General features: G+C 52.7%; 1 protein-coding gene across 1 annotated transcript in view; it reads right to left on the minus strand.

Annotated features, from left to right (window-relative positions):
• Positions 1 to 4,783: 4,783 nt before the first annotated feature.
• LOC134523453 (tektin-3-like) overlaps positions 4,784 to 13,422 on the minus strand; it is an 83,016-nt gene continuing 74,377 nt past the window's right edge. Inside the window, exons 2-8 of the mRNA XM_063352392.1 lie at positions 12,457 to 13,071; positions 11,815 to 11,898; positions 10,371 to 10,441; positions 9,946 to 10,089; positions 7,958 to 8,180; positions 6,586 to 6,740; positions 4,784 to 5,000 (exon numbers count right to left, since the gene is read on the minus strand). Coding sequence (XP_063208462.1) covers positions 4,784 to 5,000; positions 6,586 to 6,740; positions 7,958 to 8,180; positions 9,946 to 10,089; positions 10,371 to 10,441; positions 11,815 to 11,898; positions 12,457 to 13,035 — 1,473 coding nt within the window. The 5' untranslated portion in view covers positions 13,036 to 13,071. The remainder of the gene's footprint in view (positions 5,001 to 6,585; positions 6,741 to 7,957; positions 8,181 to 9,945; positions 10,090 to 10,370; positions 10,442 to 11,814; positions 11,899 to 12,456; positions 13,072 to 13,422) is intronic.

The raw sequence follows: 13,422 nt of genomic DNA on the forward strand, positions 1-13,422 counted from the left end.
GGGCACGTACGCACCCGAGCTCCTCCGTGAACGTGGGAGAGCAAAACCACTTTGGTTCCAGCTCTGAAAACGCTGCCAAAAGCAGCTTTTTAAGCGCCGGAGAAACACCTGAAACTCCAATCAGGGCAAAGAGTAGCCTGCGGGTAATGAAGCCTGTCTTGGCGGAGAGTTGCGGATTAGAAACGGAGGAGGAAGCCCAGAGAGAAGAGCACATCAATCCCGTGCTCCTCAGACGCTCCTCTTCTTGGAAAGGTGCATCATCCAAACGGAGCAGGGCTTTGGAAAACCATCTGCTGAGTACGTGCCATCACGGCAGCTCTGGTGCCGGGGGACCGGGATGCTCCAGGGAGTTCATCTGAAAACACGGGAGGCAAATCTGGAGGTGCCGGATGGCGCCTCTGGGCCAGAAGGAGGTGAGAAAGGGGGGATGTTCACAGCAGAACCCTGGGCATCAGACGGCATCGCCTTCCCGGCACAGGCCAGGGAATTGCACCCTGCTTCCCATCGAGGGGCTCGACGGCTGCCCGGCTTCCCCAGCTCCGTCCGAGCGTGGCTAGCAGTGGTCACCGCCTAAATACAAGCAGGCGCCACAATAAATTTGAAAAATGTTTTGTGTACAAACAAGATTTGCCACAGGCTGCGCTGGGAATACTGGAAGATCGACGGGTTTTATAAACACTGCGTAAAAACCAAAAAAAGTGGATTTCTCACTTTGAATCTCTTCCACGGGATCACTTAAAATTCTTGCAATGCTTCAGCTTGAATTTCTAGAACAAAATAAAGAGAATTTAGGAGGGAAAGTGGGTTTTATAGCAATTCAAGGGGCTCAGATCTAATCTGACAAGGCAGTGACGGACTTTGAGGGCTTTGCTGAAAAGGGTCGAAGCCTCGTTTAACCGTGTCTGCGGCATCACCTGAACCAGCACATCATGGGCTCGGCCGCCATCGGTCCAGCGTACACGTACACCACCCCCTTCCCCAGGCCAGGCGAATGAAACCGCTCTGAAAACAAGCATTTTCAAACGACACCAAAGGACAACTTTTTCTCCGTGTGTCTTCTCGGGTGCCCCATCCCTGGAGGGGTTCAAGGCCAGGCTGGACGGGGCTTGGAGCAACCTGGGCTGGTGGGAGGTGTCCCTGCCCAGGGCAGGGGGTGGCACTGGATGGGCTTCAAGGTCCCTTCCAACCCGAACCATTCTATGGTCCTATGATTCTTGTGGATTAACTTCTTTAACCCCCAGATTTTGCTCTGTCATCACAATTTTGGGGACTCGCTTCCTGTTCCTTACCCTGAGACCATTGGCAACGGAGGACTTGAAATGCAAAGGGGAAGGGGCAGAAACCTGGAAACGGGGAAAATAAAAATAAAAAAAAAAGATCCTGGTTTCAAACATCTGTGCTGCTAGGGAAATAAGGAGAGCAATATACGGTTTGACTCGCATTGTACGGAGAACCGATAGTGCTCCCCCAAACAACGCAGTTCCCATCCGTCGCTGAGTCCAGTCAGTGACTTTCCCAGTGCCTGCTGGTGACGTGATCTCATCCTCGGAGCTTGATACAGTTTATATATATGGTATATATTTCATTTTTAATTTTTTTATTTTATTAATATTTCATTAAAGTAGTTTAGTCCCTTCTAAACTCCTAATTCTCTTTCTTTCTCTCCCTCCTCTCCTTGGGGGTGGGGGAGAGCATCTATCGTTCATCTCACCGTCCCAAACCACGACAATAATTCTATAAAAATACAGAGAGAAATAACTCTCTAAATAAGTCTTTCCAGCCGAAGGCCTGGGGGAAGGCTCTCCACCCCGAGAGCACGTCCCCAGCTGGCAGCGAGTGTGGAGGGTGCCAGGATCTCCCCCTTTGCCCGGCTCCGGGAGGTGCCGGGGGGGAGGCGGGTGCCGTGCCCCGGGAAGGATGCTGCTGTGGGTTACCAAGCCCCACGGCTGCCCCACGGCAGGGCTGCGTGGGGCACGGGCCTTTGCTGCAGCGTGAAATGCTGTTTGGATCAAATTGCACTGAGGGAGAGTGGGTTTTTTTACCTTTTCTGGTCAAACTGGTGGAATGGCGATCTGAAAAGCCATTTCAAGAAGAAAAAAAAAAGACAGGAGGGGAGACATTCAAGTTCAGCAAACTTCTAAATCAAAAGCCCTAATACATCTTGGAGACATTTACTAACTTTTCCTGACGTTTGTTTTCCACCAAACCAAGAAGAATTCATAAAATGTTGGAGTCCTGTCTGCATTCATGCCCCAAAACCCGACTTCATCCAACTTTTTCCCTTTCAACTCCAAGCCAGTTGTCATCACTGATAGAGTCAGGCTGAAATCCCTGGAGAAAATCCCACTGGCTTCAAGGAAACCAAAATTTACCCACTGATTCCAAAAGCCAAAAAAAAAAAAAAAAAACCAACTGAGGTTCCCAGCTGGGACATGACTCTGTGTCAGGACACACTCAGATACTTTCAGAAACTGGGATTTGTGCTCGTCTCCTGCGTGTTGACAGCCAACCCCCTGCCAGCTCCTTTGTTGAACCTACCGAGGATACCGATCTAAACCAGCTTTTTGCTCAAGCTCTTGAGTTTTAGACTTTTGGCTTCAGCAGTGCCAGGTCTGGCCCCTTTTTCGGTCTCCTCCAGGGTCCCGAGAGCGGCTGCCGATGCTCCGAGGGTGACGATGCTCCGTCCCCTGCAGCTGCCGGCTGAGGGACACGGCGGATGCTGCAAGTCTGCACGGGCTCGAGGAACAACTGGAACAAGCTCATGTGAAACAAATCCACGGGGGGATATTAAATTCAAGGACAGCCCTGGCAGCTCAGGAAGTCCTTGAGATGCTAATTGCTGGAAGCTGGGAAAGTAGACTGGGAAAGTATCACAGGGTGCTTGCCTTCTTTTGGTGCTTTTATCCAAGCATCTGCTGTTGGCTCTGTCAGAGGCTGAATGTGGGGCTCGCTGCACTTTGCTCTGAGCCAGCACAGCCATTCCTATGATCCTACACTGCCCAAATTTTCCTTACCATTTTGCCAAAGTTTTTTCCCCCCTTTATTTTTTTTTTTTATAAAAGCAATGAGTTTGTTTTTTTTTTTTTCTGACCGCTGATGCTGTTTTGGGAATTCTCTCTCCCTCAAGCCTTAGTTATGCAATATCCTGTTAACATGTTTTGTGGCAATCTTTGATTTCACCCAAATTCATATCAGACTCCTCCAGGACATTCTCTCCTTCTTCGTTTCTTAGGCAACAAGAAGAGGTATGGCCCTTGGATTACTACCCATTCCTGTTCTCCCGTGTGGGTGGCAATGAAGCCACAACACGTAATCCAAGGGGTCTCGATCATAGGATCATAGAATGGTCTGGGTTGGAAGGGACCTTTAAGATCATCAAGTCCAACCATCAACCTAACACTGCCAAAACCATCACTAAACCATGTCCCTCAGCATCCCATCTAGCCATCAGTACCTCCAGGGCTGGTGACTCAAACACTTCCCTGGCAGCCTGTTCCAATGCTTGATAACCCATCAAAGGAGACTTCAGGGCCTTGGGACGGTTGGTAAGGGAATCTGGGAGGCAGGTTGTTTTTTCCTCTCCTCCCAGTTGCAGGCAATGACACTGGAAGGAACAGGTGGGACCAGCCTATTAATACATGGCTCCGTGGCTGGTGTCATCAACACCATTTTGGGTTTTATGGTAATGGGATGGCATACACGGCACCAGGCTTGCTGGTGTCAGATGGGGTTCACCTCTCATAGAATCCAAGACTCATAGAATGTGTTGGGTTGGAAGGGACCTCTCAAGGGCATCTAGTCCAACCCCCCTGCAGTCAGCAGGGACATCTTCAACTGGATCAGGTTGCTCAGAGCCTCATCCAGCCTGGCCTTGAATGTCTCCAGGGATGGGGCCTCCCCCACCTCTCTGGGCAACCTGGGCCAGTGTCTCCCCACCCACCTCCAAGGGGGAAGAGGGTCTTTGCTCAGGAGGTAGCGGGGCTCATTGACAGAGCTTTAAACAAGGCTTGAAGGGAGAGGGGGACAATATCGGGCTGTCCCTGTGGGATGAGATGCCAAGGTTGGAGGGACGGGGTGCCAGCGAGGGCCTGTTGCTCTGAGACGCGCTGGTGACGCTGCCTCACACTTGAAGTCTTGGAGAGATGAGCCGGGGGCTCCTGAGGTCACAGGAGCCAGGAGGGAAACACCAGTGCAATACCCCAAAGGAATCAAGGGGTGTTCCTGGAAGAAGGTGGTATTTGAAAAGTCATGGCATCAGGTGAAGTTCCCGGGGACTGGAAAAAGGGAAACATTGCACCCATTTTTAAAAAGGGTTTAAAGGAGGGTACCGACCTGTCGGCGTCACCTCTGTGCCTGGGAAGGTCATGGGGCAGATCCTCCTAAAAGCCACGCTAAGGCCCATGGAGGACAAGGAGGTGATTTGAGACATGGCTTCACCCTGTGCTTTTTCCACATCAGACTCCAAAGGAGGAGGACACGACACTTTTTCTCCTAAAATCACAGACCGAATGGGTAGGAATGCATCCCCGTGGGTGGATTTACTCTTAGTTGCATCCAGGATATTTTCAGTTACTTTCTGGCACGCCGTGAAAGAGCAGTGGAAAGAGAAAAAACAAAGGGAACAAAAAAATAATCCTGGTAGACCATGTGACATGCAAAGTGATAATTTAATTTCTAACCAGGCTTCCATCAGGAAGTGGAAGTTTAATCATGTACTTTTTAAAGCATATAGGGAAAACTGATAACTCTGGCAACGGATGCCGTGGGGTGGGCTGAGCCCAGCCTAGATGGGACCCAGCAGCCGCGCGGTGCTGGGAAAGGTCTTGCGCATCCCCATGCACTTCTCCTCGTCGATGAACAGGGAGTTGGCTTTGACAGCCAGGTCGTGCTGCAGGATGGCTTTGGTGCGAACCAGCATTTGCAAGGTGTCCTGGCTGTCTCTCAGCTGCTGCTGAAGAGTCTGCACCGTCTCTTCGATGTCACGGACCTCGTTGACAAGGCTGGAAAACAGCAAGGAGCCCTCATTAGAAGTCCCGTCACGCGGGTGGTTTCTAGCATGGCGTTGCTGATGGGCCCCTGGGTTTTCCCCCTTCAGCGCGCTCAGACTCACTCGGACCCCCCCTGTTTGTGTCAGATCCATGGGGAAGCTGAGGGCAGAGCTCCTCGGGGTCTCGGCGGGGAGGCACAGTGAACGTCTGCTCGAAGGCTTCGGCAACGCGCAGCCGCGTCTGCCAGAGCAGGTGGTGCCACCAAGCAGAGGGACGAGCAGCTGTGGTTTCCCGTTCCTGTTTGGTTTTGTGGGTTTCTTGGCTCCCCCTCCTGGATTTCCCCAGGCAAGGGTCCTCCCCACACCCACGGGTGCACACGCAGCGAAAGAGGACAGCTGGGAGAGGCTAAAAGCGAAGGTGAAACAAGTGGAGGATGGAACAAAGGATGGCGTGAGAGATGCTAAACAGGCTCTGGGGCTGGGTTTAAATTGCTTTGAAAAGGCTTCCCAGGGAGCCTCACCCAGCGGGCTGCCAGGAGGAGGTGTGAAGTTCAGGGTGCCTGATCCTCCCCAGCCCCTCGGGGTGCAATGCCAAAGAGCTCCCTCTGTCCTTGACAGGATTTCCAGTGTCCCCAGGGGAGGTGAGCACAGCCCTCACTGCTTCTCCGTGTGGTGCACAGAATCCCAGGCTGGCGGGGGTTGGCAGGGACCTCTGGAGATCACCCAGTCCAACCCCCTGCCAGAGCAGGGTCACCCACAGCAGGTGGCACAGGAACGCCTCCAGGCGGGTTTGGGATGTCTCCAGAGACGGAGACTCCACCACCTTTCGGGGCAGCCTGTGCCAGGGCTCTGCCACCCCCACAGCAAAGAAGTTCCTCCTCGTCTTGAGGTGGAACTCCCTATGGTCAAGTTTGTGCCCGTTACCCCTTGTCCTGTCCCCGGGCACCACTGAAAAGAGCCTGGCCCCATCCTCCTGACACCCCCCCTTTCAGTATTGATAAGCGTTGATAAGATCCCCCCTCAGGTGTCTTTTTTCCAGCCTGAAGAGACCCAAATCCCTCAGCCTTTCTTCACAAGAGAGGTGTTCCAGTCCCCTCATCCTCTTGGTAGCCCTTTGCTGTCCCCTCTCCAGCAGTTCCCTGTCCTTCTGGAACCGGGGAGCCCAGCACTGGACACAGCACCTTGCACAGCAGCTGCACCCTTGCGGTTACCCCAAAGGAAGGACCTAAGAGCTCTCAGCATGAGCCTGTTGGAGAGTAAAGGGCTTGTCCTTCAAACCTGAGCCCATCCAGCCGCCGGGAAGCAGGCAGGAGAGAAGACGGGGTTGACGCAAGTAGGAAAAATCCAGCCCCTCATGGGGTGGCATCAGGCCGCCCCCGGCCATGGGGTACAGCCTCCGTTGTGGGTGCAGAGCTCTCCCAGCACCCAAAGGCTGGGATACCCGCTCATTGCTTTTGATTTTGTCGGTGCACTTATCAAAGGACTCTTTAGGAAAAAAAAGCAACCCCCCATGATTAATTTTGTCATCCAGCGATGCTCCCGAGTGCTACCACCCGTGAGCCCTCGAGGTCCCTGCCGGCCCCGCGCTCCTGCCTTACCGCAGCTGGGCAGTGTCCCGGCACAGCTCCATGTTTGGCCTCCGAGTGCGCTCGTCCAGCCGGGTCTGAGCCACTTTTAATGGAGGCCCCTGGTCCCTAATGGACTTTTGGATGGCTTCTATATTCCTTTCGGTCTGGAATATTTCCTGCAGTGTCTGGTGTAAGAAAGAAACACATGCATAAATTTAAAAAATATATTCTCCAGCGGCAACGTGATTTCCCTTTTCTGCCATCCATCTGCAGAAAAAAACCAAGTTCAATTAGCAGACCCCGGGCTCAGACTGCTCTCACTCTGCCATAGATGGAGGCACAGATCCAGCAGCCATTTCTCTGCGGGGAAAAGCCTCTCTTTGCTCTTGCTGTCACATCAGAGGAGGTTTTGGAGCAGTGATGGATCTGTTGAATTACCCGCTCCCCAAAATTACTGCTTGCAGGAACTGATCGTCCATCACTAGCAACTAACAGAGGGCAGGTTTTTGGTGGATGCTCGCTGAAGGATGTGGCACCAGCCCGCGATGCTGCAAGCCCAGTTTCTGCTCGGTTAATCTGTGCCGAGCACTTTTCAGGCAGCTTTCCATGAGAGCCAGTGGTGCGAGCCTGCTGCCCATGGCTGATCTCCACTTCATCTGCTTGGCGGAGCAAACACACCGATACCTGTTCAGCCACCACAGAGTGCTGAGACCGAAAACGCGTCCTTGGAGGAGCAGCAAAGCTGCAAACCCCACAGCAGACACCCCAGCAGAGTCCCAGTAAAGCCCTTCTGCAGAGCAGCCAGCGCCTCTGAAGTAACTAGCGCTGATGCAAGTAGCGCTGGCATTTTCTGCTGGAAATCCCTGTGCTAGCAGGCTGTCAGCTGGGATGAGCAACGGGCAGTATCCCTTGGGATGAAATTACACTGCCAACTCATCCTGCTCCAAGAAGAAAGTCCCCAAGAAAGCTGGGCAGGGGCTGTTTGCAAGGGCATGTAGTGAGAGGACGAGGGGCAATGGTTTAAACTAGAGCAGGGCGGGTTTAGATGAGACATTAGGCAGAAGTTCTTTGCACTGAGGGTGGTGAGACACTGGCCCAGGTTGCCCAGAGAGGGGGTGGAGGCCCCATCCCTGGAGACATTCAAGGCCAGGCTGGATGAGGCTCTGAGCAACCTGATCCAGTTGAAGATGTCCCTGCTGACTGCAGGGGGTTGGACTAGGTGGCCTTGAGAGGTCCCTTCACACCCAACACATCCTATGACTCCATGATTCTAAATGATGCTATAACCAGGTTCTTGTGGTGACCATTCCTCTGCTGGGGCCAGGTCTGCGTGGAGGGTCGCGCTTTGGAGGTGTCACCGGGAAGTGACAGTGTCACACCAAAAGGGAGGGGTTCAGGCTACCTTGGCCAGGTGGGTCTGAATCTTTCTCTTGGCATCGGCCGTCTCGGCGATGCGGTTGGTGAAGGCGACGTTCACGGCGTTGAACTGCCGCCACATCTGGCTGGCCGTCACCGCCAGCAGGTTCTCGATGTTGTCCCGCAGCTTGGCGGAGGTCGCCCGCTCGCTCTGGGAGCGGAGGATGTTGTCATTTGTGAACTTGGCCCAGGACTGCGGCACCGAGATCCTGGGGGGGAAAAGGAGAGGCCCCCGGTAAGCTGGATGTGGGCAGGCATGGACCCTGCCAGGGAGCAGCGTGGATTAACTATAGCTTAAATCTACACTTTTAATTGGACTGTATGTCATAGTTTAACCCCAGCCAGCAGCCAGGACCACGCATGCGCTGGTGCAGTTCTCCCCCTTCCCCCCAGAAGGGAGAAGAGGGAGAAAAGGAGGGGAAAGGGAAAGGGAAAAACTCGTGGGTGGAGATAAGGACAGTTTAATAGAACAGTAACAGAAACGAACAATAATAATAATAATAATAATAATAATAATAATAATAATAATAATAATAATGACAGAAGTCACTCTCACCACCCAGTGAACTGGCACCTTCCCGAGCCCTGACCACATATTCCCACGCCGCACCAACCCCCATTTATATCCTGAGCATGGCGTCTATGGTACGGAATATTCCGTTGGCCTTTCCCTTGTTCTGCCTATGCTCCTCCTCACTTCTATGGGAAGTTGGAAAGAGTCCTTGAAAAGTATAAACATCGCCTGGCAACAAAAGAGTCCTTGAAAAGTATAAACATTGCCTGGCAACAACTAAGACAATATGCATTGTTGACATTCCTTTCACAGCAATCACTAGAAAGAAAATTAACTCTTTCCCGGCTGAAACCAGGACACCATATGAAAGCGAAACATCTGGACACCACTTGTTTAATAACGCTTATCAAATGATGAAGTGTTCATGAAAACAACTGTGATACTTAGGAAAGCTCAAAACAAAACATTCACCCAGAAGAACAGAGATTTTAATCTAGACATTCAAGGCATTTAAGGGCCAAGTGATTCACAGCTTCATGACAACGCGCAGATTGCCGTCGATTCGTTTTGCTCATAACTTATCTCAGTTTCCTACTAAACCGAGCGAGCACGAGATAATGTTCAATTCCCTGTCTGTGCATTCAGGATGAAGTTCACGCTGGTGCGGTAGTCCAGAACAAGGCCAACAAAAGACTTAAATACCACATAAGCTCCATTTAAAACATGCTGATCCTCGGCACATTTTACCCCGCCCTCTGAATTTTAGCAGCAATCCTTTGCAATCCGTTTCCCTGTCTAAATATGTCTGAGCTCTCCTGTGAATAATTATTCAAACATTAGAAAAACTGAATCAATCTCTGCCCCTCCCTAAAGTGCCTGCGTCTGGGCGAGCAGCAGATTTATTCCCTCAGCCCTTTGCCACTTGGGGCATATCTCTGCGAGTGCTGGTTTAGGTCACCATTCATTTACTGCAGAGCCAAAGCTGAATTCCTGGCATCCCAAAGCAGCTGAACTCTCTCCCAGGACCAGGCTCTCTATTTCTTCACCTCCTGTGTCATTTCGGCTCCCTGCCAGGCCCTCTCCCTGCCGGGGTGAACCCCCCAGACTTTACATCAATGAAGAGCACTCAGGCAAGCACTGACACCTCTTTGAAAATATGCATAAACTTCATGAGCTGTTTCAGCAGAGGTGCTCCGCTGAATTAATTGGCAGGCTGATCTCTCAACCCCTGGTAGAATGTTTAATGAGGTGGGACTGGCTTTCACCCTCTGGATGTTTGGCATCCAACTGTCAGCAGAGGGTTGTGCTCCCTTTCCGGGGAGCGGAGAGAAATGACCGCTCTGAGGGAGGTGTCTCCAGGCGGGATGGATCTGGGTTGGGGACAAGCAGCTCCCTGCCAGGGAGAGGCACCGCGTATCCCGGGGACAGCTTGCTGCTGGGGACCGACAGCGTGCACTCACGTGGCATCGACCTGCTCCACCCCTCGGTAGTAACTGATGCCCTGGGAGGTGTTCATCAGGTGGTGGCACCTGTCGTCGATCCGGTGGGCCACCTGCTTGTTAGCCAGATCCTTCTCCAGGTTGTGCTGGGCCGCCCGGTTGGACCTGCAACGTGCAAACAGCAGCCATCGGTGGGGACGTACGGGTGGAATGGCTTCCTCCCCGTTCCACTCCCCACAGCAGCTCCCGCCCCCCCGCGCAGCTCTGTCCTCCCACGAGCATCACCGCCCGCATGCCATGGAGCCTCCATGGGCTTTACGCCTGCGGGGTGTGGGGATAGACGGGCTTCTTCTGGGGGTTCACATCTGCTGGGTTTCTGCTGGGCTTCTGCTGTGACCAGAAATACACATCAGCCCTACGACATGAGAGAAGGAGCTCCTCCTTACGTGATCTGGGCTTTGGCCTTGTCCAGGAACTGCTGCATCTTCTCCTGGCACGACCTGATGACATCGACTTCCTGGGCAAAGGCAAAAGAGGACCCCATCAGCGTCCATACTCACTCGTCCTGGTCACACTCCTCCCGTTGGACCTCTCCAACCCTGCACACAGCAAGAACTTGCCTGCTTGTCTTCCTGCCCAAAGCAAACAGGCAGGAAAACTCGCAGCTGAGCCTGCGCCCAGCGCCCTGGAGGGGACAGAAGGGTGCTGTGGCTGCAGCCACGGCCTTTGCGTTCCCTTTCAGGGTGGGTCAATAAGGATTTTTTCACCTTGACCTCAGTGTCAAGCGGTGGTTAGTCCCACTGCAGGGACAGAGACACATCCTGGTGTGGAGAGGCAGAGCGGTTCCCTGGACCACTACACACCTCCATCCCCAGATCAGCACCTGCCCTTTTTGCTCCCAAAATGTTTTCCTCCCCAGGAGGAATCCCATCCGTACGGGACAAGAGGAGATGGACTTGACTTCGGTGTAAATGCCCAGGCTGAATTTCTGAGACACGTTCAGCTCCACCGGAGGAAGTGTGTTGCTCTCAGCTCACTTGACTTCAGCACAAACCCATTGCCTTTGTGAAGCTCCGGCTGCTGGAGGCAGGTGACCAGTGCTCCAAATCCCGTAATTTTTAAGCCCTCCCCTCTGCAGGAGCCAACTGAAAAGCACAGCCTAAATGTGTCCCAAACACTTAAAATCCACGGTGGAGATACGAGCTCTGATTGTTTTCCTAAAATCTCATGACCTTTAAACTAATCTTTTAATTTTCTAGGGCCTGACTCATCAGAAAAAATCTTCTAACGGAGCAGTGGCTTCACAGTCCCAGGGGCTGCGATTTCCTTCCCGGTTTCACGGTGCCTTTGCCGTGATTATGTGTCACTGTACCCCGCGTTAGGAGCCCATCTTCTCTGCCAGCTCTCATACAGTGTTTGCTTTTTATTCGTAATTTAAAGCAGACTATAGAAAGGCAGGCAGGGCTGCGCGTTTTCATGATTTCTATAAAATACGTTGGCTGAGCTCACGTAGCGGCAGTCCTGCCGTGGCCGCGCCGCTCTGAGCAAAGCAAAGCTGGGGGTAGATTGAATATCTTTTATTAGACCTACTAATCTAGTCGGGAAAACCGGGCAAGTTATCAGGCACACGCTGCCTTCCCCGTATCTGTGTGAGCATATGTGTGTGATAGAGAGAGAGAGAGAGATGGATGTGTGTGATGGAGATGCGTGCGGACATGCTGCTGCGTGGGCGGACACCCCGTCCCGTGCCCCAGCAGGTTTTGGGGCTTTGAAGAGTTTGGCACCTCACCAGCACTAAGGAGCCCGTTAGGGAACAAGGCTGCAAAGCCTGTTTTAGGGCAGTTTAGGTCAAAAATAGCTTTAACGCATGATCTGAGTTGCCCAACTTACTGTTAAGAGATGTTCCTCCACGTTGTCGTGGACCAGGTCGATGCCCATCCTCTTCTCCCGGTGAAGTAAGCACTCCTGAGCGACCTGTTGGGGACACGCCATCACCGCTGGCTGCAGGGGCAGGGCTCTCTATGGGGACCGTCCCCATCTCCAGTTATGTGAGAAAAGAAATTCTAGGTGGGCATGGAGATGACAAGAGGGGGAAAAAAGTGGCCCGGGGCAGCTGGTCTAGCTGACAAGGAGCAGCCGAGCTGCAACATCAGCATTAAACCATCATGAGGGAGCAGACGTGTCCCTGGTGCAGCCACAGCTGAAACGGGGGACCCGTGTCAGCCTTGACGCCCACCTCGCCAGAGCCTCATGGTAAGACACGGGCTTTTGTCTCCCAAATCAGGACTCTGGATGTACCGCGTCTAAAAATATTGAGTTAAGCAAACGCTGCTCTGACGTGCTCAGCCTGTGCTGATAGGGGATCCAGCAGATGGCAAGGGGGGTTTGGTTACTACTAACTTAACTAATGGCCTCTTAATAACAACTTTCTAGACGTTCCGGAGCTGCAGTGAAACTTAATGAGACGTTTGAAGGGCTGCAGATGTTTCAGCAGTAGGCTACAGCTTGCAGCGCGCCGGGACGGGTGCTTACCCGGAGAGGGGCCTCCGCCTCGGCCAAGGCTCTCTCCAGCCTGGTCTTCACCTCTGTGAGCGCGTTGGTCTCCCCGATCACCTCATCTAGCTCGTGGCAGAGCTCCGATTTCCAAAACGCGATGTCATTGGCGCGCACTCCCAGGTTTTTGGTGCTTTCTACTTGGGTTTTCTTGGTCTGTTGGTATTTGTCGTCAATCAAGCGGGAGGTATCGGCTCTCAGGCGCTCCGCGTTCTTCTGGGAGGTCTCTGACTCCCTGTAATTGGTCATGTTGGACTTGTACCAGTCTTCAGGGGTGTAGCGGGTGAAGACGGTGGTTCTGGTGGAAACAGAAGGAAGCTTCTCGCCGGCGGTTATCCCCTGGGAACTCTTGGAAAAGGCAGCCAAAGTTGGTTTGCTGGCAGCCGTTTTGTAGTAGGTGCTGGGCATCCAGGGGAGGCTGTAGCTCTGAGGCAAGGGGCGGTAAGGAAATCGGTTCTTGTAGCTTGACGCCATGGTGTGGATGGCAGGGAGAAACCTGGTGGGTATGGCTCTGGGATGGGCGAACTTTGCAGGTAAGGGAGAGCCGACAGACTCCATGCTCCACCGCTGCTATTCGTGTGTCCCGTCCGTGTCCTGCACAGAGGAGGAGAGAGAGGACAACCTCAGCAACCTCCTGCACTTGCCTTACTTCTTACAGCAACACCCGCAACTGCAAACACAAACAGCGACGCACAGAGCGCCCTCACAGCGCCTGAACAGGCCTAAACCCCTTGAAAACAAATCCCTCCTGACAGCATCCCAAACATTTGTATATAAAAGCGTTTGACTTTGTTGTTAGTATCTAGCATCAGGTCTTGGAATGCGGAGAAAGACAAATCACGGCCGTAAGGAGAATGACAGATACCGTGCCTTCCTTTTCCTTAAATCTGTCAATCCAGTCAAACTGGAGTTGCTCCTTCTCTGCTGTTCCTTTGTTTCTTTTGG

This window comes from Chroicocephalus ridibundus, chromosome 14 (assembly GCF_963924245.1).
Source record: "Chroicocephalus ridibundus chromosome 14, bChrRid1.1, whole genome shotgun sequence".
Lineage (NCBI taxonomy): Eukaryota > Metazoa > Chordata > Aves > Charadriiformes > Laridae > Chroicocephalus > Chroicocephalus ridibundus.